At 31.8% G+C, this 25,660-nt stretch overlaps 1 protein-coding gene across 2 annotated transcripts in view; it reads right to left on the reverse strand.

The window, feature by feature from the left end:
* The window catches only part of LOC129960588 (serine proteinase stubble-like), a 64,358-nt gene that overhangs the window by 15,132 nt on the left and 23,566 nt on the right, over nucleotides 1-25,660 (reverse strand). For both annotated transcript variants that reach the window (XM_056074082.1, XM_056074083.1), the window contains exons 4-5: nucleotides 9,964-10,884; nucleotides 9,368-9,453 (exon numbers count right to left, since the gene is read on the reverse strand). In XM_056074082.1, the coding sequence (XP_055930057.1) occupies nucleotides 9,368-9,453; nucleotides 9,964-10,884 (1,007 nt within the window). The remainder of the gene's footprint in view (nucleotides 1-9,367; nucleotides 9,454-9,963; nucleotides 10,885-25,660) is intronic.

The following is a 25,660-nucleotide window of genomic DNA, read 5'->3' on the forward strand; positions in this document are numbered from 1 at the left end:
CTTAAGGTCGTACCTCCCACGGAAGGGATTGTACTGTGGCCGGTGATTGTCTTTGGGACTCAACCTCAGTTCCCGCCAATGCTGTCGCGGTGGTAAGGTTATTCAGATATATCCATATGTCTCAGGGCTGGTCGGAGTAGTCAGTTTGTTATATATTATGAAATGTAAGTAAAATTGCAGCTCTATGTGGAAGGATTTCAACTTGGTTAAGCGATCGTGTTTGGATTCTTTAGTTATTCGGGTTCGATTATCACAATCTATTCCCGATTATTTATTTTTCAATTAATAATAAGGAAAAGTAGATACTTGGCTCTGATTTAAAGGAATCCTCTGAGTAGTATTTGATAAAACTAAATTTTCTATTTCTGTATGGGTACAAACGGAAAAGTCAATTTGACATCGGACTTAATATAAATAAATTTACTGGATCTACTTTATTCACTGAACGATCCCATTAATCAGCAATTAAAAAAAACACTTAATGCATTAAAAAAGCAAACAGTCAGTGTACAATCTATATAAACTAAACTAAATGCTAAAAACCTGCAGTAACTTTCGCTAAAATTAAAAAATTGCCAAGAGCAGAAGTGATAAAAAAATAAAAATTGTACTGTGTTAAAGTTGGCATGTATAAAGGAACAAACTATCAATCCGATATTTCGATTGATTCTTGAGTTGGGATTGAATTTAAGTTTGAGTCATACAACAACAAAAAAAAAGTTTTTTTAATTTTCTGTTATAAAAAACAGTAGAACTGAATTTGAGAACGAATTCTTCGCCAGGGATGCATTTTGAGAAGTTCTTATAGCCGAAAAGTTAAAAATAAATAGTTTCATTTTATTTGAAAATATTTTTTTTTCATTTTTAACAAATTAATTTAAGATCTGTGAATTTCTTTGTTATTCAGCCTAAAAACTGATGGTTTTAATTAGTATTTTTTTTTCTTAATTTTTATATTTCCATTTATTGAAGTACCGATTACTCCATTATTTTCTTAGATTTAATTCGATGAAAAAAAAGATCTAAATTCTTGTAGCATATTTCCTTTGTAATAAGATCCTTGAGAAAGCTTTCTCCAGTCAAACCTTCAACTCAGTATTAAAGAAAAAAGAATTCAAGTTCAATAATCAGTTAAAATTTTATATTACCAAAGGCTGACTCAAATTTGGTTTAAAAAATTACGTTCATTATTTTTAAAAATATGCTGTTACACAGGATTTCTACATTCTTCAATTTCTAGTTCCCTATGTAGAAATTTTCGAAATTCTGGTTTAGTTTCTAACATTCAACTGCTACCTTTCTATTTATAATTCCTTAAAATTACGTCATAGCATTAGAATTTTTATGAGAATAGACATTGAATTTTCATTTATTTATTTTATTTGAATCCTTGTTTAGTAATTATCTTTTCCAGTACTTAATATTGGTCTTTAAAAAACCAACAGGTACCTTACAAAACTAAACATCATAAACATGTGTTTTTACAATAAATGAAATATACGATTGATATTGTAGGATAATATACATAAGTGATAGTACTTACATAAATTTATAAACACGAATTCACTGTATTAATTACAAATTGACTATATTAATTAATTATTAACTGCGTCGATCAATATTTGAGTTGTTTTGGCTTCAAAATTTCATTATGTGAAGATTTCAAATAGCATCCAACTAGTATGTTTTGCCCAATCAATAGATGGCAGCACGATATTCGAATAAATTATGAGAATCGGATGTGACAATTTTTATTTTACAATACATACAATGTAATACAATGCACATTTTTTTTTTTTTATTGTTCAGCAAAAATTGAGAAAATCTATGCAAATAAGATTAAGGGCGAAAAGAAAAAAAAAATCTAACAATTTAATTTCGAATTTAACTTATAATTAAAATCAATAAATCAAAGTACTAATTGTTTAATTTACATTTCTTAAAAAAATTATTCCCATTAGATGCATAAAGAAAATACTAAATTAATAACTCGATAAAATTCATTGAAAAAAAAAAGCAAATGTTACTGTTATGCTCCTAGTGGTAAGGATAAGAAAAAGTGGATTATAAAATTTCTTATTTTTATTTAAATGAATACTTTACTGGTATTGTTTTATGACTGTGATTTACGTATGATGTCAGTAATAACTCATCTCAACTTGAATTAATTCTATATAATTATTGTGCTGTCGTTCAATGTAAGATACATTTTCAAAATTTATATAAATATCCACAATTAAGATGTTCTTATATTGGCGTGATTTTTTAAAATATACTATTCAGAACCATCTGTAGCTGGATCTAACAAACGAAATGCCACCAAACTCGGTATGGAGGCTAATGATGACATGGGAAATAGGATTGCGTGAAAAAAAATATTAATTACAAAATTCACCTATAGTGATATTTGTGGCGTTGTACAACGTAAAAAGTATTACAAATAATAATAATAACACATACAAAATTACAGTGAAATATTAAGCTTCCGATTAGTTCCCCGGCAAGTTAATACAGCTTCACCAATAATGCGCTTTCTGGTAATGTAAGCCGTACATTCACTTCGGCCAGCTCACTTCTCCTTAGAATATCTTTCGGAACTATTTCAAAGTTTTCATAGCTGTTGTTGCATGCAAAAACTTAAATTTACATTTTGTTTTGATCCCCTTAGATCCCCTGCTAATTTCCGGTTTGGTAAATTACAACAGCGCCATTAATATCTCTATCGGCGAGTTTTATTTATTTATTTATTTTTACGGAATTTTACTTCCGTGTCATTATTAGCCTCCATACCGAGTTTGGTGTCGTTTCGGTTGTTAAATCGAGCTACAGATGGCTCTGAATAGTGTCAGTTTCAAAAAAATCACTCAGTATAAAATTCATAATATTTATTGAACCTTTTGATAAATTGCCATCCATAAACAAGACTATGGATCATTTAAAAGGGGAGGGAACTTATTTCCGTCAATTATTTACGAAATCATTGGATGAAATCGAAACCGCTATGAAATTGGAATTGCTAAGATAACCACAAACCACAAACTGGCTACTCCGACCCGCTGGAAGGCACACGGAGAAACTTGAATGACCGGACCGCCGCAACAGCACAACTGGCAGGAACTCTTGTTGAGTTCTAAAGTCGCATTCCGACGGCCTGTGACCTATACGGATATGGTCGTAAATCTGCCAACTGACCCATTGTATGACCACCCCCGCCTGTGGACGTCGGTCGGGAGTTTCCCGTAAATTGTCGGTAAAATGAATAGACATCAAAGAATCCCAGAAAACCACAAGAGAGAGGAAAGAGGGGAAACTGATCTTTTCTCCAAACACGCACAGGCTGTCGGAATGGGGCTAAGAGGCCATCACCGGTCACGGTACAACCCTTCCCTAAGGAAGTACGTCCCGTCATCGATGGGAAGAGTCAGACCCCTACACTTTTCATGTATCCACAAGGGTAGAAGACCAACCACCATGCCGGAAGCTTTTCATCCTCAATTACTAGGTCCCCCCCCCTCCAGTGGGACTGGTAAGTAAGATAGAATTGATACTAGTATTCGGTATTTCGAAAACTGAAAAGTTAATTGAATTAGATGAACAAATATGAGTAATGTGATCCACAATTGAAAATTTTGAAGGTGAATTTTTTGAGTGATATCGATTTAACAAAAAATTATCGCGATCGATGGATTGCTAGGAAAACGAAGGTTGGTTTGAATTTAGCATCAAATGGAGAAAATGCGAATGACAGTGTGTTAAAAGAAATAAAATGGACTTTTCTTCTTCTTAAGCTGTAATGAAAATATTTTTGACGGCAAAATAAAGAAATGGTTTGGATTCTAGAGACAATTCAAAAAAATTCTCGAGAATGGTTGCATTGATTCGACATCTTCGGTAAGTGACAGAAACTGGTTTGTCAGCAAGAGATTAAGAAGAGTTTTCAGCCATCGGGAACAAACTATTAAAAAATTAAAATACTTTTTTTACTAAAGAAGAGTTATTTATACGAATTTATTCACGCGAACTTTGGAATCTTGTTTTAATGCAAACGCAGAAGAGGAAATTTTCTTTTTGCATGCTCTTTATGATAAATTAGAAATCCAGCTACGAGCACTGAAGACATAAGGAGTGGCATCTGTGAAGTAGAAATCAATATTGCACCCCTTAGTAAAGTCAGTGTTATCAGTTTATCTCATCAAGGATAGGGACTGGACTTGTAGTAGAATAAATATAAGCCGAATATTTTGGAGGACTTTTTAGAATTTCTTCGATCGGAAGTTAAAGATGATGAGCGGTTACAACTTACTCCATCAGGTTTCGTAAAGGATCAAGAATTTCAAAGAATTAAACAGAAGGATAAAATTCCTATTTCATCTTGCGTTGTATCTAGTGAAAGGAAAAGAGACGATAAAAATGATAAACAATACATATTTCATTATAAGTCATTTCACGATTTCTCAGAATGCTTGAAAACTTCTGACTGCTTTAGGAGAAAAAAGAAACATTGAAGAAGAAAAATACGTGTTTTGTCTGTTTGAAACCAGGTCAAAATTGAACGGTTTACAAAATCAATTTAAAATGCACTATATGCAAAAAAAAAAAAAAAAAAAAAAAAAAAAAAAAAAAAAAAAAACATCATTATCATGTGTTCAAGCATATATCAAACAAAGCAAGATAAAGCACAAGAAATAAATTTGAAAGTTCTCTTGTCATTGAAGAAGTCGTCTATATTACTGGTAATGGTATTAGAGAAAATCATCAATAACGACAAATCTAGAAGATTGTTTGATAGGTTTAGTTTAGTTATATTAACATCCCATTTGAAAGCAACACTAGGGCTATTTCGGGACGGACCTCGTTATTTTGAACCGCGGTCAGATGAAGATGAGGACAACTGATCTGGCAACCCCTCTCCAAACTTCCACACCACACCAGTGGGAGAGCATTTAGCCCTGTCAGATTTAGCATGCACCATACCCGCTCACACGACGGCTTTTCATTGGAATCTGGGCTGGAACATAAAACCCTCCGGTTCCGAAGCCGAGACCTTACCACCAGACCACCGCGGCCCAATTGTTTGATAGGCTTTCAGAGATCTTTCATAAGAAAAAGTAAGCGAATAAACTAGGATTGAAATCAATAGATCAATTTTGTGCTTTGGATTTTGAGGGAATTGGGCAGTGAAACCAAATAAGAATCCCACTTTTTTTTTTTTAATATTTCATTGCAAAGCTCGTGTTCAAATTTCAAGCACTATATTTCTGTTTTGGGTGAAAAGAAGATTTGTGGTGCTATTCTACTTGTACATGATCATAATATTTATCCCATTTTGTAAAAGACTAATATACATTTAAGAGATAAAGAGAAAATATACTTGAAGTAAGTTTATTGATAAAAATAAATTACCTGGTATATTATTCGCTGGATTAATCGAGCCCATTGACAATAACTTGACAGCTACGGAAACAAGACTTGGACATTTCAAAGGAAACAAACTATTCAAAATCTTTGGAGAATATTACTTAGGCTATGAAATTAGGTTTGACGGAATTATGAAGCCTTAATATGATCGTTATAAGATATTCTGTCGAAGTTAGGTCAAGACAAATAATTAATGAAAAACTATTGAATTTTTCCGTAAAACTACTAAAAGAAACTGAGGTAAAGATACGAAGTATATTTGTCGTGGAAAAGTGTACCTCCAGAATTAGAAAGCAACAAAGAGCCAGACGTTATATGATTTAATTCAATTACAAAAAGAAAAAAAAAAAACCTCATTCAATCTGAACATTTAAGAGAATACAATAATGTGTTTCATGAGGGAATTCGAGAGGGAACTGTCGAAGTTGTAGGTAAAGATTAAAAAGAAGGACTCTGTTTACCATATCATCCTATTAATAAAAACTGGTGATACAACTTCGCTTAGTTTTTGATGTCTCAGCAAAGGGCTTTATAGAAAATTGTTTGACTAATTGTTCAGAAAAAGGCTCAAATTTATTAGAACGGATAGTGCAATTTTACAAAAATACTATTAGAATAATGTCAAATATTGAAAAGGCCTTTATACAAATCATGAGAAAGACAACAATCCATATTGTGGAACATGAATCTGAACGCTTTACTGATAATTCACTTTATTTCTCAAAATATAACCCTATCCGTAGCAACACAGATATGGGAATTTGAAGCTTCTGGTATTGTGATTGGATCTCGCCTCGGTGTGCATAGTAACTGCGCGAGGTTGAATTATTCCCTCCAATGAGGACCATTTGGACTCAACCGTAATTCCGTGTTATTGCTATTCTACCGCCAAGATAATTCATATGCCTTCAAACTGCATAAATGTAACTCTTTTGCAGTTATTTTTCAAAACATTCGAAGATCCAAAGAATACTCTATATCCTTAAAAATTGTCACCAGAAGGAAAATTTGAGAAAGGTGAATAAAACTATGAAAAAAAAACAATCAGCTGAAAATTGCTTGCTGAAGTTTATTAAGAAGGAAAGTTTGCGGAAAGCAAAATGAAAGTCTTGAAAAATGTGCAACATTCAAAGATGAAAACTATGTCAGTAGATTTAGAACAGCTTATACAGTTAGATGTTGATGCAGATTTTAAGTACCAGTAATGCTAACATGACTAATAAAGCAGCAGCATTATGAACTGCGACAGGCAAGATTTCAAATTCTCATTTCCAACTTGAGGGAAAATTGCGAGATTATTTCGGTCATCAAAATAAGAAAGCTCGCAATGTATTGTATGCAAAAAATTCAAATGCAAACCTACAGAACCCAATTTAATATTCCTTCTTAAAATGAATCAAAATTTCTACAGTCTCTGAAATTACAGGGATTGATTTGGCAGACACATTTTGTTTAATTTTGGATAAAAAGACACGGATTTCACTTTCAACTGTGCCATTTACAGGGCTGTCCATTTTGAATTAGTCCATTCCTTGTCATCATAAGCTTTTATAATGACTGTAAAAAGATTTTTTTTTGTTAGGAGGATCTATCTGCACTGCTAATGGAACCATTTCCGTTGATTCAAGTAATGATGTGAAGAATTTAGAGTGGGGGAGAATCACCTCGTACTTAACTATCAAGAAAATGAAATGGAATTTCAACTCTCCAGTTGCCGCAAGGTGAGGTTATTGGTGAGAGCAGATGATCTACATACTTAAAGAAATACTAACGTGAATTTTGGACAGAAAGAGAGTCATCTATGAAAAGTTGGAAACTAACATCTGCTACTATGAAACCGCAGTAAATTCCAAGTCACTCGTATTCAGAAGGTCTAAAACCATTAATGCTTGCTTGCTCCTTGAAAAGCATTCCAAGCAGCGACGCAAATGATTTAGACAAAATCTATAGTAAAAACTTAAATAAAAAATTATATTTTGTACAAAACCTACGGCATGATTTAAGAATAAATTTTCGCAAAGAATATTTAACTCCGCTGATACATAAAGGTCACATTCGTGAATAATCTCTGAGTGTTGGAAATTTGGCTCTGCTTAAAACTAACGTAAAACGCCTCCACCCACCGGTTGAAGTTTTTCATGGAGTAGATGTGCATTCAAGACCAGTGATTGGTTTCCACTAAGCAGACCAGGTAGATGCCTAGGGCTGCTAAGCTAAGAGGCGGTAGCAAGCAAGTTGATTAAATAGCTTTATTTTTATATTTGCCAAAAAGGGTTTTAAAAAGTACAGATTCAATGAATGATAAAATATTAGAATAATATGAAAATTTTACCAAGTATAAAGGGTAAGGTTCCTATAGATTTTATAAATTCATTTAATGATTAGAATATTTATATAACCAAACATTTGCTTCAATAATATTGTGTACAAACGTGGATGCTAACCATATTGGAGCCATAATCTAATATATAAAAATGAATTTTTGTTTCTTCGCATTTAAGCTCTATCGTACCATTCAACCGATTGCGACAAAACTTTGCTAGCTTATTGCTTGCATTTGCACGAAGGTTATAGGAGTAGTACAATTTTTATATCTTAAATTGAAATTTTTGTTTGTTCGTATTTTATGCGCTGTCATCTGATTGCGATAATACTACTTTGCCAACTTATTGCTTTGAATCTAGAAAATCCATGTTTTTCACATGGTCAGTTGTATGTTGGCTGCTCACGAGTCACACAATTTATTTGTTTCTGCAGAAGACGGAAAAACAAAAAATATTGCCTACCCTAAAAATATACTTGAATAATAAAGTAAACAAATGGAACAAATTTTATTCAATGGGCGTATTCACTCAATGGATGTATTCACTGTTGACAAGAAAATAAATATCATTCTTTCTATCATTCCTAATTAAACAAGATAGCTATTTCAAATTTTAAACGATATTTCCAAAATTATTTCTTCTGTGACAGCAATATGCCGGGTACCAGCTAGTAGATAATAAAAACAAATACATATTCTCGAAGTTAATAAAATATTAGCCTAAAATAAATCATTAACATATAAAAGTATGCTGAAATATGGAACTAAATTCATCATTTTATTAAAAGAAAGGCCTCATAATGTGTTTTGCTTCAGGCTATAAGACACCAACTGTTAAAGAGTCGCCAAAGTAGGAAGAGCTGATGAGGTGAAACTGAGATCATTCCACACACTTTATCCCTTGGAAATAGATGGTTCGGAATAGTTACTATTAGTTGCTTAACAAAAAGTAGAAAGTGCAAACAGTTAGTACTAGTGTTAGTACTAGTTGCTTCTGGCAACTAGTACTAACTGCAAACACTACATGAAAACTAGTCACAAGAGAGTCACGAAATGACTTCACTTTGAATGTTAGTAGATACTTCAATACTCAGAATGCAGGTTTCAGTTACGTTTATATGAATCGAATTTTAGATATTTCTGGTTTTTATTATAAAGTACATCCATCTTTTCAACAGTCAGAATATTTCATTTTAGTCCCACGTATTTTATCAAATATATTTGAAGACCCATTGTCCATGCCCCTTTCAGAGTATGAACAATTTATCTTCAAGCTTCTTTCATCCTTTTAAAGAAATTCTTAAAATATTCAAGTTAAAGCATATTTTAATTCCTTGTTTATTTCAATTTTTAGAGCCTTATTCTATTCTATATTTATTCCTTTTTATAATTAAATTAAAATAAATTTTGAATTCTAATTTTCAAATGTATAAGGTTAATGAAATTTATGGACGGACATTTCAACATACGAAATTTTCATTTCGATTTCAATTTTTCAGAGGAAAGACATTGACAACATATTATCTTCTAGAAGTCAAACATTCAAAGTTTACTGTTTTTATTATGGTATTTATTTCGAGCAAAAATTCGTGACACTTTTCTAAGGAAGAGACGAAAATCGGTTACCTGCCACGGCCAAGATCCAAAAGCGGAGTTCTTTCCTCCAACAACTTTCTTTTGAGGGTGAGGATTTTGCAAACCGCAGGGGGAAACTAAAAATAAAATATAAAAAACTAAAAATAAAATGGTTAATGATTCTGTTTTCTTTATATAACATGCCGGACATGGAGTTATCAAGCATTCAACTCAATTTAAGAAACTGGCAAATGCGTGCATTGCAATTTTTCAAATGAATCATTTCTGTTAAATACATTGACACATATTCTGTTTTCTAGGTTTAACTAAGCAAGATTTTTTGCTTTTCTCCCTTTACAGCAATGTTTTAAATCACGAAAATGTTATTTAAAAAGAAGAAAACAAGACTAAACAAGTCTAACTAAATTTTCTACATATGAAATACACAAGTTCTAGTTCAGCTAATTATAAATACTTAGTAATGCAGAAAAAAAAAGTGTTCTGTACTGGCAACTTATGCCACTGGGATAAAAAGCCTCTTTACATGGTCTGTTGATTGTTTCATTTGTTCTTAAATTCAAAATTTCTCTATATCGAAGAGCTAAATGATTTTTTCAAGCATTCAAGTATATAAAAAATAAACTTACTTGGGAAGGGAGTTGATTGCTTAGAGGAAACTGTTGTTGAATATCTTTCAGTTGAAGTCGAAATAAATGGTTTCGAAGGTGAAAATATGCTTCCCGTTGGCTTGATGCTTGAAGACGGTCTGATTATTGAGGGTACAGTGCTTTCAACTAAGACACTTCCATTCACAATTGTTGCATTGTATTTATTAGTACTGACAGGCAATTTTGTTGTCGGAGGAGAGAACCAGTTAAAATGCGTGGTTCCCGGTGGCTTCGGTCGATAAGTTGTAAAGAAAGGTATCATCGATACGCTAAATGTCGTTGGTTTAACTGTAGAATAAGGAGTTTTTTCACTTGTACTGAAAATCGGGCGATAGGTATACGTACTCGACTTTCTTGTGGTTGAAACTCTTTGAGTCGGCTTTACTGTATGTCCATTTGTGCCGAAAATAGGCCTATAGGTAGTGCTAGGCTTTCTTGTGGTTGAAACTCTTTGGGTTGGTCTTACTGTTTTTTCACTAGTACTGAAAATAGGTCTATAAGTAGTGCTATTTGGCTTTCTTGTAGTTGAAACCCTCTGAGTCGGTTTTACTAAGGAAACAGGTTTACTAGTTGATGAACTATTTTTGGAACTGTAGGGTGTTGTTGAGGTCACTTGTAAGTGTGTTGTTTTAGGTGTAGTATAATAATTGGAAAAAGTAAAAAGATGCGATTTTGAAGGTGTAGTGAATCCTGGGCTTGGCTTCCATGATGGTCGATATTTTGGAGTTGTTTGTGGTCTCCGAGTTGTTGATGATTTTGTTGAAATAAATAAATGAGTAGATGGTTTATGAGTTTGTGGTCTCTGAGTGGTTGAATACTGAGGGCCCTTTGTTGAAGCATAGAAAGAAGTGATAGCAGAGGGACGGAACCAGCCGTTCGTAGAATTAGGTGAGACATTTCCTGAAAAAAAAAATAGACGCTTATTAAAAAGCATTTCAACCTTTGAAACAACTGAAGAATATCTTAGTTATAATCCAAAAGAAAGAAAATAATTTGGCTAATATAATTATTTTTTAAATAATTAAATATAACTGAGGCTTAATAAGAGAACTGTTAGTAAACCGAAAGAGCGGTTTTTAAAAATTTGAAATAGGAAGTGAAAACAAATATTAGCTTCACAATATTTTTGATTCCCATGTACTTATATACAAAGCATTACTGCCGAGATAGGATTAAATATATTTATTGATGGCTATCATAATTTTTTTAAATTGAAGCATCGGAATTTTTTTCCAAAAATTATTAAGTAATTCACATCCTAATTAATTGTTTGTAAGTTCTTTAAAATCAGTATCTACCAAAAAATTTGTTTTTGACATTTTTTTAACATAATTTGTTACGACATCATTGGGGAAAATGTCACGTCATATAAATAACTGCGTTTAAATTATTCTTCTGTTCATGCATATAAGACAAAACAAGTTTGTTTGACACTTTATGCATTTTGCTTATTTCTAAAATATTTTGTTATCATATAATTTCTTCTTATTTGAAAACATGAACGACAAACTGTATTACAATGTAATTTTTATTAGTTTGAAAATTACAATAATTCTGAAGATTTATCTGGATTACTTAAAATGTTTTCTAGATACTTCTTTATTAATCAGATGAACATTTTCACGGATTTATTTCCATGTTGATAATCAAATAGTTAGATGTTACGTGCTAAGATAGAAAGCAGTTCATTGATTTTGATTTAAAAATATGAATTTGGGTCATGTTTAAAAAAAGAAATAAGAAAATTCTGTTTATTAAATATCCCCCTCTAGTAACAATGTTTTTAAAAAATAAAAGTTACTGAAGAAATCAAAATTTGAAAAGAAGAAACTGAAATCTGTAAAAAATAACAGATGACAAAGATAAATTATTATATTTATGACATTATAATTGTACTTCCATGTTTCAAAAATTAGTAAAACTATTCAAAAGATTCACTTGGGCATTTCTGCTCTTGAAAAAAGAACTGGTGATGCGGTTTTCTCTAACTTTTGTTACAAACAATGGTTTATGAATTCTCCCATCTAGAAATATTAATACATTGTTAAAACAATCCAATTAAAATGAAAAAATATTTTTGCAGGTAAAATATTTTAAAATCCTTAACAATTAGATTTCATATACAAGTTTTTATTCTTTTGACACTACCTTGCAGCAATCAATATGACCCAATTTTCTTATAATTTTATAAAATGCGTGACTTACAGCAAACAAAGCCCCCTTTTTAATCTTTTTTTTATATGTCAAAAATAAAAACTTTCTAATAACAAGTGCATAATGGGTTTCGTAAAAGTTCGTAAGTACACATAAAAATTGCTTCAAAATACTTACTTTCCAAAATACTGTGGACCTCAGATAAAATTAATTTTAGAATTAAATTATATAAATTTCAAAATGATATCTGTGTTTTATAATTAAAAGCAATCTAAAACAACGGAATTACAATAAAACAAAATCATTTAAAAATAAAATTAATATCACTGAATGCGATAAAAACGAAATTAATATCGCTTGATAATAAGACAAATATCACGTGATATTCAATATAACTCCAATAGTATAATACCAATATAATGGCAAAAAAGTTTGTAATTTTTTAATATCGTGCTGCAATTGAGAAAAAACTTCAACATAGGATCTAAAAATACTAGTCTAATCCAGTTTCAGTCATTAAAAGTCATTAAAGTCATTTCTTAATTAAAGAGTACTTTATAAATTTTAAGATTTCAAATGAGATTACATTCGGAAGTAAAAAATGTGAGTTGAGTGCAATTTAAATAATATTATCATTAATTTAAGTTAATAACACATACATTTCTCCGAGTAATAGCACAGAAAATAATTTCCCAAAAAGTTTAATTGATGCCTTCCAATACTTATTAAAATAAATTCCATTAAAAAATTTAACATAAGCTATAGAGTTTGAATTCGAAATGATGCACTTCGTTGTCAGATAAGATCATATAAACAGACAAGAAAGTTTTATTCTTTCACGCCTTGCCAAAGCTATGATGATTTAAATATGCACCACATTGCTGTTAAATAACTTCCATTTCCTAAGAATCCGGAATTTTCACATGACGAACTTTTTATGCAAAACGAAAGGGAACTCGCTCCCCCCCCCCCACACCCATACACAAGTTTCGAAGTGAAGTTTGTCGAGAATTCAACTTGGTTCCTATAACTCCAATGTACTTCATCTATAAAAGTGTTTACAGAAAAACCATTGCTCATACTTTTCATTATGCACAGCCATAAAAATTTTAATCATGAAAACGAAAAGATAAATTTATGGGGGAAAAAAATAGTCGAGTGACGATGAGGACGGAATTTTTGTTGGGGCATTTGAGGTCTCGTCCGCAACCTTTAATACAATTTAAATTATCGTTTAAATGCTTTGTGGCTTATAGTTTAGTTTAGATTAATGTCCCTCTTCGGAGAAACAAAAAGGGCTATTTTAATAAGGTTCCCGTAATTTTGAACCATGACCAGATGGCGAGTATCACACTTGAGATGGCATTCCATTTGATGGCATCCATAGCACGACAATGGAAGGATGCTTGACCATCGACGACAGATTTGGTTTGAGCCAAACCAACGTGCAAGGAGGATCTGTAATAAAAGCAGGCTTCGAATCTGTGTCTTGTGGTCTCGAAGCCGACCCATCCAGCAAGGCTTTTCGTGTGAAATTCAAAATAAAAATTCTTAACACCCTGATCTGCAAATTTACTCTACTTCCTATTTAAGACATTTATTTTTATTCTAATTCCTATAATAATATATGGGCATTTGAAATATTGATACACTTTTAAGCAACTTTTGGGCTTTAAATTACTTAACACTTTCATTTAATTGCAGTTTTAAAATTAAGAATTCAGAAAATCAATGCTCTTCATTGTATGCGAAGGGGGTTCATTCAGCTTCATCCACAAGCGGAATAATCCGTGCATAATGCTTGTTCGGAAGTGTAGTATCCGTTGCTGATAACAATTTGCCGATCATTCTGTTTACGGGTACAAAGAGATTGAGTGTGAAAAGATGGAAAAATCTCTTTACAAATTTTTGATGCATTTGTAACTATATCTTTCCATTATATAAAACAATCATATTAAATATGGCATGATTTAAAGAAACTATTTTATTTAATTGAGAATAATTATAAATCTAACAAATTCAGTTTCTAATATGTTTGTTCTAAGAGATAATTCTCAAATACAATCAATCAGTCGGCTAATTAACACACATAATATACACGTTATTGAAGTCGAGATTTTTATACAAGATTTAGATTGAATACTAGTCCCAGTACAGTTTATAAATAGTAGAAACCAAAACCTTTCCCTACATTTATTAACAGCAGCAGTTACCCACAATATCATTGAATACATATATTTTTAATAAAGTGGTTTAATCAAGTCATAAGATTCTAGATCCTATCAAATAAATTTGATATTGTATTTTTCTCGACAAAAAAAGCAGGTATTGACAAACGATGGTAAACATTTCAACGACTTCTGGAAAAATTCTTAACAGTTGACTGAAAAGCAAAACATCTAATATGATTAATCTAAAAGTAAATATCTTACCGGTTAGAAAAATCTAGCTGAATTGAAAGGAAAACTATAATGATGCTATTTGTTAAGCTTTTTAACGAAAAGAGCAAAATGTTCATGTTGGAAATCATTTTTTTTTCTGAATAAAAAATATTACTGATACAAGAATGTGAATAACTATGAGTCACTAATAGTTATTCACTTCATTTTCAGCTTTCGGAGCTTTAACGAGACATTTCATTTCAGGCCAATACAAATGCTACTCAGTTAGATAAGAATTTTATCTGATTCAAATTGTGATGTATATATGTACTTTCTAAGATGAAGGAAAAATCATTTCTATTCGAGTATTATATACAACCTATACCTAAATCACACTTTTTTAAAAACTAAATATCTGATAGCAAAAGTTCATTTTTAAAATTTTATTAAATTAACAATATTTTATATAATTTAAATGTTTTTAATTTCCTTCAAAATAGTTCTAAAACGTGTTTATATTAATGGAACTCTCCTAGCTATATCGCATATGCTGTACGTTTCAGTATTCCGAGACTACAATTGTTCAGCGACTCTACCTCGCTAAGGGATGAAACGAGGATCAGCACATGTCTGGAATTCTTCGCCATCCTTTAACTTTGATTTCCGTTTCATTAGATACTTTTTCATTCAGATTTCATTCAGATATGTGAGTTGTTGTGTGTGTATATGTAAGTACCGTGTCATTTCTGACCGTACAATTTTAACTCAAAACTGCGTACTGATTGCTTATATAGCTAGTTAGAGTGGCATAAAAACATTCGGGAGTGGTACAAGGAGTATTTTTTATAATATCATTAAATGTGACCAAAATTATCGACCGTTGATGATTTCAAAATGTTATCAAAAATTCAACAACAAATAAAAATGAAGTGTTTTAATATAAATTATTTTATATTATAGTAAAAAGGTGAATTATCGAATTTTAAGAGCAGAAAGTTTTGAGCTTTAAATTCAGCTTACCTATACCAAACTCTCTGTATAGCGCTATCAATTTTTTAAAACAAACAAAAAACCGGCTTTATACCATATAAAATCAGCAAAACGTGGTAGAAAGATGAAGTGACATCCTTTCCCTGATGGTGTTATCACGTGCTAGGAAAAATTTAGAATGAAAATTAAACTAATTAGAACTTCAACTGGCCGGGTTTATCTAAAATATAATTAATGATAAATAATCAAATTTTAGATCGTATCAGATCTAAAATTTGATCCTTTTAAATTTTAGCAGAATTTAAAGTAAGTTATATTTGCATGTACCAAATAATGCAACAAGCATTTGTATTTGCCTTATCAATACCGTCTGTGCTAGTCTTCCTATCAAAATATTAAACAGGATTCAAAAATATTAATATAACAGGATGTATATAAAAAATATCGAAATTTCAATCTCCTAGATTACATATATAGAGTTCGTTCGCTGCTAAATTGAAATAACCAAGATAAATATCAGCTATGTGCATTCGGAAAGATTTTCCCTTCTGACAACAACAATAATAAAGATAAATAGAAAGTCTTCTGCATTTTGACGATACGATGGCAACTTCTGAAGAGAAAGTCTTCTGTATTTTGCAAATAAGATGGCAACTTCTGAATAGAAAGTGTCTGCGATTTGTTAAATATATACCTAATCTAGAGAATAGAGAGAATCAATAGAAAGATTTTTTTTAATTTATTTTTTCCCAAACAGTAACAAAATCCTTAATTCTGACATCAGTCTGAATTTTTGTGAAAGAACAGAAGGAGATCAAGTTTGTCTGAAGATAATACTTAGAAGGTCAGGCAAAGTTATTGTATAGTTTTGAATGTTTCATTAAGGATCATATTTATTTGTCACCTCTATCCACTGGCTTACTCGATGTGCAATATGGGACTCATTTTTAGTCCTATGCTTCCATTATTCCTGACCTGATGATTAAAGTATAGAAATAAATCGGCCATGGATTATTTCTGAGCAACGTGACAAAGTGTTGACTTATTAAAAATTTGTATGAAAGCATTGCCTTTCAATTTATATATGATGCATTATTAAAATATTAAGCAATTTTCTTGCTCCGATATTTTTGATGCCTCGAATTTTTTGGTGTTCAAGTTATTTAAGATTATAGATGCGAATTCATTAAATTAATTTTAATAAAATTTTTATACCTTCATATAAATGAACATTAGATTACATAATCAAAAATAAATGTCTTCTCTTTCATTTTTCCCATTAATTATCTCTTCTCTGTATTAAAAACAATATAGAGTTTTTATTTTCGCTTTGAAGTGAAGCCTTCTTTATACAGATAGCAATGTTCATTATTAAATCAGTTGAAAAAAGCTTCCATCTTATATAAATATTATTCTTTTATTTTATATTTCTTTTTCAATAATCGAAGTCATTATTACCAATAGTCAATAATCGAAGACATTAGATACGTCGTACCTAATAACGTCAGTGATGACATTATATATTACGTCATATTGATCAAGGTAGTTTTCTTAAATATTAGAAATTTCTAACTATGAATAATGAAAGAGAAACAAGTATTGCCAAAATTCTCAGAGCCCATGAAATATTTTGCACTTTCAGTTTGGAGTTTAGCAACTGATATTCAATAAAATAAATACGGCTTTATGCAAGTACCATTCATAAGCATTAGTTAAGAACACTTTTTTGAATTTAACAGCTATGAAAGTGAAGGAGTTAAGTCCATCAGTTTACCAGACTTATTTATATCTATACTTATAATAAAGCTCAATGTGTGTGTGTGTGTGTTGGCGCTCTACAGACCAGGTCATTTGACATACAGCTACCAAATTTGGTACATGTATACCTTAGAGGTCGGGAGTGTGCACCTGGGGTCCCTTTTTTTGAAATTTTAATTAGAATTTTAATTATTAATTAAAAACTAACTTTTCCGCCAAAAAAATCTTCCATTTCCTCCACCGCCAAATGAGTAAGACTTCAGTTTTTTTTTTCTCCCAACAGAAATGAGGCTAGGGTTAACATTTTTCAGCGGATTATTTCAAACGATTCTGTTTATTTTCTTAATGTTTTATGCATTTAAAATTAAACATTGTTAATTAATCCATGTTTCAGATTCATTCTGAAGTACTTTTGAATTAAAATAACACAGAATAAAGGAAATTACAAATGTATAATCTGCATAGCGTTACCCCAACTGGCGTAGAAAAATTCGCGCATTTGCGTTACCCTAACTGGCGAAGAAAATTCACGCATGAGCATTGTTCTGATTGTTGTCATGACAACCACTATCAACGGATGATTTAAATTATTTTTAGGTTAGTTGCATGCTTTTGTAAGTAAATTGTATTTATGTTATATATTTTTTGTATATGCTTATAGTTTTAAGTACATCGTTTTTTAAGTAGTTTTTTTTAACCTGTTTTCAATGATTTAAATATTTTTAGGTTAGTTGCATGCTTTTGTAATTAAATTGTATTTATGTTAGTTATATATATTTTTTGTATATGCTTATAGTTTTAAGTACATCGTTTTTTAAGTAGTTTTTTTAAACCTGTTTTAGACCGATTATTTTAAACGATTCATTTTATTTTCTTAGTGTTTGATGCATTTAAAATGAAACATTGTTAATGAATCGATCTGTTCATGATGAATCTGAGAAAATTTTGTTGACAAATTCTTGAGATATTACATAAATTAAGAAAGATATTCTTTAGTGCCCATAAAGTTTAAACGCTCAGTGACTCTATTATCAGTAATCATATTATTAAAAAAATGCTTTGTTTCAGTAAAAAATATTATGATATTAATTGCAGATTAATCATTTACACTTTAATTTAAAGCATAAATTCTACGAGGGGTAACAGAAAATTAGAGAGGTACATATCACGTTATGACTGAAGGCCTTTATAATATTATGAGTGAATTATATGACTATCAAAATTTGAAGTTTTATAATATTTTGCTGAAGAATCTATTAAAGTTGGAATTGCATAAAATATTTAATTATTAAAGTTTTAAAGAACATTAAGATTGGCGAACCGGCTGGTCGCCAAAGGCGGCTAGTAGTATAATAAGGAAAAAGTGCGTTTGACACAGAAATCTAAGAAACGGATCAATAATGATTTCATGAAATAGGAAACCATATAGAAAAAATTATTCCATAGGGTTTTCCTCAAATCGAAATATATTGTAATTTTGTAATTCAAAGAGGAAACTAGTGGTAAATAATTAATTTTCGAATGCTAAGGTGTTAGAATGGATATTCTGTACTTTGATTATCCTAACTCCATTTTATGGACTTCAGTGTTAATTAATTGCCTACTAGTAATGTAGCAATCGCAAATGCTATCTAACTATGCGCATTGTTACAATGCAGTTTCTATGAACGAAACCGTGTATATTTGAGCTTAGCACACCGAAAAACGATTCTCGAGATCGCAAGAGTAAAAATACTCTTTGTACAGTGTAACTTAAGAGTGCAAAAGGTGAAGATATCAATGTTACTGCCTGTCAATCTCAAAGCGAAAGGCTTACAATAGTAATTTTTAAGCGATTTTAAGCCGATCATTCAGTGCTTGCCTTTATACTTTCGCAGGTCTTTCATTTTCATTTCTGAACCTGGTTTGTGCTCTCTATTGATGCATTTAAAATTCTATTTTCCATCCATTTATAACTTTTATTTAGCTATTTGTACAATCTTAGTTAGAATTTTAATTGAAAAAAATTCTCATTTTGTGCAAACTATGACAATATAATGTAATCAGCAATTAAATTTTGAACCTTACATGGAAAATATAATAAGTAGTATTCTCGAAGATAATTTAACTCATTGCGTTTATATGCATAGGAAAAAACAGACCAACAGACGGCCAACCATTTTGCAGATTTGGTTCTAATTTGATATTTTAGATGCCCAGTCTGGGTATCAAATTTTTCTCCTTAGCTCTTTGCGTTTCGTAATTATCGAATTCATTTGTACTACAAAAGCCAGCCAGATAGATAGACTTCTTGCGAATGGATTCCGTTCAAAATTTGGGTGAAATGTACAAATTTAGTCTTCATTCCATACATCTATCCCGAAGCATTTTTGAGTTATTTAGTTCCCAGGCAGATTGACATAAAGTTAAAAATGTCTTTTTCTTACTCAGCTAGGTCTTAAACGTGGAGTTTCGTCAAAATCTCGAGTTTTTTTGAGATTGCAATACTTCCTCTATACTTAGTAAACGAGAAAGTAAAAATATTCCTTTATAGTTTTTTAAAAAAATGTCCGGTTTTTATAATTAGAGGTGATTTAGATTACATTAAAAACATGGCGATTTTTTACAATTTTATACAAAATTGATTTTAAATTTACAATTTGAATTATTTTATATGAAACATATTGAAACCAACTCTCCAGAAAATAGCTTACAATTTAAAGTTTTGTTATTTCTATATGTCAAACTACTACAAAGTACTTAATACTACTAATACAGGGTGTCCCAAAAAACCTTAGCTTTTATTCTTTAAATATGGATCACGTATATATATTATAAAATATAAAGTTACATAAAAAAAGTGCAGAATTTTATGAAATCGATTAACATTTTCAGGGTATTAAATTTGAATAAATATAAAATTTCAACTTTTACGTTGCCCCATACAAAAATTTTCGAGGGTGTAAAATATCTTCCATGCACTGATAAGGTGATGCACAAAATTTCAATATTTTATCATAAAAATTTAAAAGAAGTTGATGAGGGTTTAATCATAAACTAAAATGTAAATATTTACAGCTAGAATACAAATGATCTGATAAAGTATCACAAAAAATAAAATATTCTTTTTATCTTTAATTTTATTTACATATTTTTAAAACTCTACTTCCTGAAAAATACCTTAAATTTTTACAGGATTAATTATAGAATAAAACTTGAAAATGGCACTATCAAAATGAACAATAAAACAGCTAAGAAATGCTTGCATATGCCGGCCTCTCCTTCTGATCGGTATGTCACGTAAACGCAACTGATGCGTCGTTGCATAAGAAAGTTGTGCGTGTTCTGCCAGTGATCAATAACATTGCTTATATAAGAGTAACGCTCGCAAACGGACAGTGTAAGCGAATCTTATTTCACATTTCCACTGCATTTTGTAAGTGTAATTGCATTTACATAACAGTATTTGCAAAACAGAAACGGAGAACTTTTTGAAATGCTAATGTGAACGTTATCATTGAATGAAATGATATGAATGCTAAATGAAACGTTACCATTGTGATTGCACAGTCTATGCAATCACATTGATAACGAAATTGCACAGGAATATCAACATACATTTCCCAATTCTCGATTTCCTTTTGGAAGATTTATCCCAACTGATGCAAAGAATGCGTGAAAGAGGAAGTGTACATCCTGTAGGTGGGCTAGGTAAGCCCAGACTTCAACGGATGAAGAAACTGATATTTTAGCTGGTCTAAGATTCAGATGGTATCTAGATTTTAGCAGAATTCAGGAAACATTGCCATGTTTTAGAGCTAAGAAGTCATTTTTTCGTTTTTTTGTTTGTTTTTGTGATTGCTATCAAGTTGGTCATTTTTTAGTGTGTGTTCTTCCCGTTTTGGGGTTGTCTAAACGTAAAAAATAAAAGAAAGGAGACAAAGAGTTCACTGCTCACCCTAAAATGATTTCAACTTTTACTATTGCATGAACAAAGCGGTAATTATCATGAAATGAATAAGTGCGGTGATGGAAATCTAACTAAAATCGGTATTTTTTTAATTTTTGAAGGAATGTAAGGAAACTCGGTCAATACAAAACTAAATTATTAAAGGAAGTAATTGGTGCACAGCACCAACAATGAAAAGACTTTTTCGATGTGGGAGAAGAAATTCGTATAGGATTCATTCAAATTCAATGAGAAATGGCTCAATAAAATGTAAAGTACAGAGCGGAGATCATTTAACGCAGATTGCAAGAATCTAGTCTAAATGCAAGAATTGTACTAAAAAGGCAATTTTATTTTCGAAACGGAGGTTTAAAAGATTAAAATAAGAAGAAAAAAAAGTGTTTACTAAACATCAAAACAACTGGATTGTGTGATGAGACCAAAATCTTACTTTCTATAGGGAGAAGAATAGGAGAAACTTTCTATCCTCATTGCATTATACCCACTTAATATTATAAGCTAGGAATAGCAACACACATGGTCAGAGTTTGTATAATTAATGGGAATAAAAATGCCTCCAAAAACGAAGTACGTTCCAAAACTATTGCCTTCCACATATGAACATTTCTCAGATAATGAAGAATTTATTTTTCCACAGGATTTAGCTCCATGCCGTGTTGTAAAAACGGGTTTCAAGACAACCATATTTCCCTACTGAAATAATTTGGGAAATCGCCAGAGATTAATCCAATTGAAAATTTAGGGAGAAAATGAAAGGAATTGTTTCACAGAAGCGACCCAGAAGTAAAACCAAATTAATTGAAGCAATAATACAATTAGAGTATCCAATAATAACAGCTCAGGAACTAAACTCATTGGTGAGCTCCCTTGAACGGCGCTGAAAGGAATAATTAGGCTAAAGATTATACAATTATTAACTATCATAAAGGAGAATTTTAAAATACTGTCAATCGTTCTATATTTCCCTTTTCTTCCTTATAACTGCTGTTCCAATACAAATGTAACTACAAAAATTATGTTATTAAATTTGTGATAAATTCTGTTAAAAAGATATATAATTGTATGGTATTTCACCTAAAAAAAAGTGGTATTTTGAACCATAAAAATCTCAAAAATGCACTTTTCCGAAAGGTTTCTACAATTCTGGCCATCACCGTATGCTGATGGGAGATAGATATGTCAATGAGATTCTGAATATAATCACTTCTTGTTTTACGATGAACAACCCTTAACAGTATTTCCATATGTTTGGTTTCAAGAGCGCGGATCTCTAGCTCATTGTACCACAGATGTGAAACGGTGGTTGAATAACGAGTTTCCAAATAAGTGGATAGCCTTGCATTAGTCAATCGTATTTCCCACAATAAATTCTGATCTGTTCAGTTATATTAATGTCAAGTTTTAAAGAAACATTAGAGCTATTTTGGGACGGACCTCGTCATTTTGAATCGCTGTCAGATGATAAGGACAATGCCTCAGCTGGCACTCCTTCTCCAAATTTCCACACCATACTAGCGAGAAGACGCTGGGCCCGGTAAATTTAACATACACCAGACCTGGTTATACGACAGTTCTTCGGAGAAATCGGGCCTCGAACCTGAAATTCTCCGGTTCCGACACCTTACCACCAGGCCACCGCTTTTCTTCTGCCTACCAACTTTGATATAACACTAATGGATTTTTATTTGTGGATTTGTTTATGCACAATTGTTTATTTGTTATCTCTCTTCAATAAAACAGTGATGCAATAACACGTTCAATATGGTTATCGTAGCATCAAGGAGTAAGAACTTGATCGACTGCATAGAAATGTTATCAGACGAATGCAAAGTTGTATTGGCATGGATAGAAAATATTTTCAACAAGTTTTGTAATCTTTGAGTAAAGTTATTATGTCCACAAAATTTAGATATTTTTGTGCTAATAAATAGCGAAATAATTATTTATTTATGCAATCATTATTTTCTTCTGTAATTCATGTACAACCCCAGAAATGCGAATACCTGACACGATGCATATCCAGGCATAGAAAAGAAATTTAAATCAGCATTTGTGTATTTTGATATCTTCGAGATGTTCTATAATAAAATGCTGAAAATTTATACATCGCCTTATTAGTGTCAGGGGCAAATTTTACTTACCTGGATACTTTTGAACATGTGCCGTATAAAAATTAAAATTTTGTATTAATTCAAATTTAATAACCAGGAAATTTTAATCGATTTCATAACATTCTGTCCTTTATTCGATTTAACTTTGTAATTTATATAAGGGGTGTTCAAATGAAAAAGTACGAAACGTCGTAACAACGTAACCGTTAGCATATTTGCCTATGCCGCTATGGGAGAACGTAGCGAAACATCTACTGCTGGTATTGGAGTCTCCGGCGTAGATCGGAGCACGCGCGGCCGCTCGCATGTTCAGGAGAGAGCAGAGGCTCTTATTAAGAGCGCCGTCCATTTGATGTGGCACTACATGTGAAGACAGGATGGCGTTCACATTAACTCCATTGTGTACTGTGAGACCTTCTGAAGACTACGCAGGTCCATCAAGAACAAAAGACAGAGGCTTCTCACGGAAGGTGTCGTTCTGCTCCATAATAACGCACGTCCACACGTCCCCAGGGTCCCACACGCGGAACTGGCTAAATTCAAGTGGGCGCATCTCGACCCTCCGCCCTACAGCCCAAACATGTTAACCTGCGATTTTCATGTGTTTCGTCCCCTGAAAAAACATCTGAAAGGGAAGCGCTTCAACTCAGACGGTGAATTCAAAGACGCTGTGAAGGACTGGGTCTCGTTACGGCCATAGGAATTTTGGGAAAAGGGAATCTTTCGGCTCGTTAATCAATAGAATCGTTGTGCTCAGGCCTATGGTGTATACTTTGAATAAAGCCTTCATTTATACCCACAGTGTCGTTTCGTACCGTTTCATTTGAACACCCCTTGTAATATACAGAGTAAGTTTGACTTAATCTGCAAAACAAAACAGCCCATGTGGATCATAAAACTCTATAGCAATCTGGCCTAACTTTTACCATTGGTAGGTTTTGGTGTATAAAATAAATATGTTACAAATTGGGAAAAATCCAAATTTCAAGAGTTTTTGAAAAAACTGCAATTAAAATAATGCATATTTTGAAAGAAAGGAGAAAATTCTATAAGATGTCATTTTCTTCAGGATCCTTGGTCTTAAAGCCGAGCTACAAGCGTCAAAATCTTGACGGAATGAAAAATCGAATTGTTCATCAAATTTTTTAATTTTAAATACCGTAAATACCGTTCTACCTACAATCTTTCAAAATTATCAAACACTTGTCCATACTTACAGCTTTTGAAAGAGTCTATAATAAACCATATCAATATTCTGGTTGAAGAGAAATTAAGTCTTTCGTTTTCAATGCATCATAAAATCTCTACACCTTATACAAAAGAATTTGTAAAAAACAACAACTCACTGAGGTATCCTTTGTCTGATTAAAACACGTATGAATTCGATGGAATGTGTTGAAATTACAATCATTGATGATTTTGGTTGTTCGCATACCGAAAACATGCATTTGGCTGCTTCCGCACAGAAACCACCATAGTCGTAAATGAAAGTTCACTCTGAAATTTTACTATTGCCTCACCGAATCGGTACTCAGATCATTTAACCTGACAATTTCTATGAGGTAAGCCTCTTTTTTCCAGGAAGCCTAACACAAAGAAATCCAATGTAGTGATATCTGGTGATTGCAGGTAGCCAAAAAAATTGCCCATCTACAATTAATACATAGCGGATGCTGCTCATTCAGGAAGTACTGAACTACCGATGAAGAATATGCAGGGGCCCCAATTTTGCTGGAACTAATCTAAGTTTAGAAATGGAATCAAATAATCCTGGTAGGCGATGCACCATGGATTCCAAACACATATTGCTTGTCAAATGATCCTGTAACACATTTGGAACTATAAAGCGATTGTTGATCACTCCAAGCTAATCATTGATTCTGAATTGCATCTGGAACGAAGAATTTAGTGTTACGTGTGCATTTTGTTCTGCATAATGATGCTAATAGTCAAATTTAAATTTCTACACTATAAAAAGGGACTTATCAATCCACGCTTTCGTTCGCATGAAATGTTCTTCGGTATTTCCCTCTAACAAACACTGGCAAATGCTACCCGTTAGGGGTCTGAGAGCAGTAACTACGTGAAATGATATGTGTGGTATTAGCTTTCATGTGAGGTTTTCATCAATTCACTTCGTGAAACTCCATTTTCACTCACAGGTAAAAATGTACACGGATTCGCAATTAGATCTTCCTTCACTCGGTCGAATACACACTCCTGAATGGTAGCAGTTCGGCTATCCTAGTGTGTACCTTCTGTACGTCTTATCAAAAAAAAAAAGTTTCTCTAAACCTTGGGTGAACAGCAGAAAATACAGAACGGTTGGGTGT

Source organism: Argiope bruennichi, chromosome X2, assembly GCF_947563725.1.
Source record: "Argiope bruennichi chromosome X2, qqArgBrue1.1, whole genome shotgun sequence".
NCBI lineage: Eukaryota > Metazoa > Arthropoda > Arachnida > Araneae > Araneidae > Argiope > Argiope bruennichi.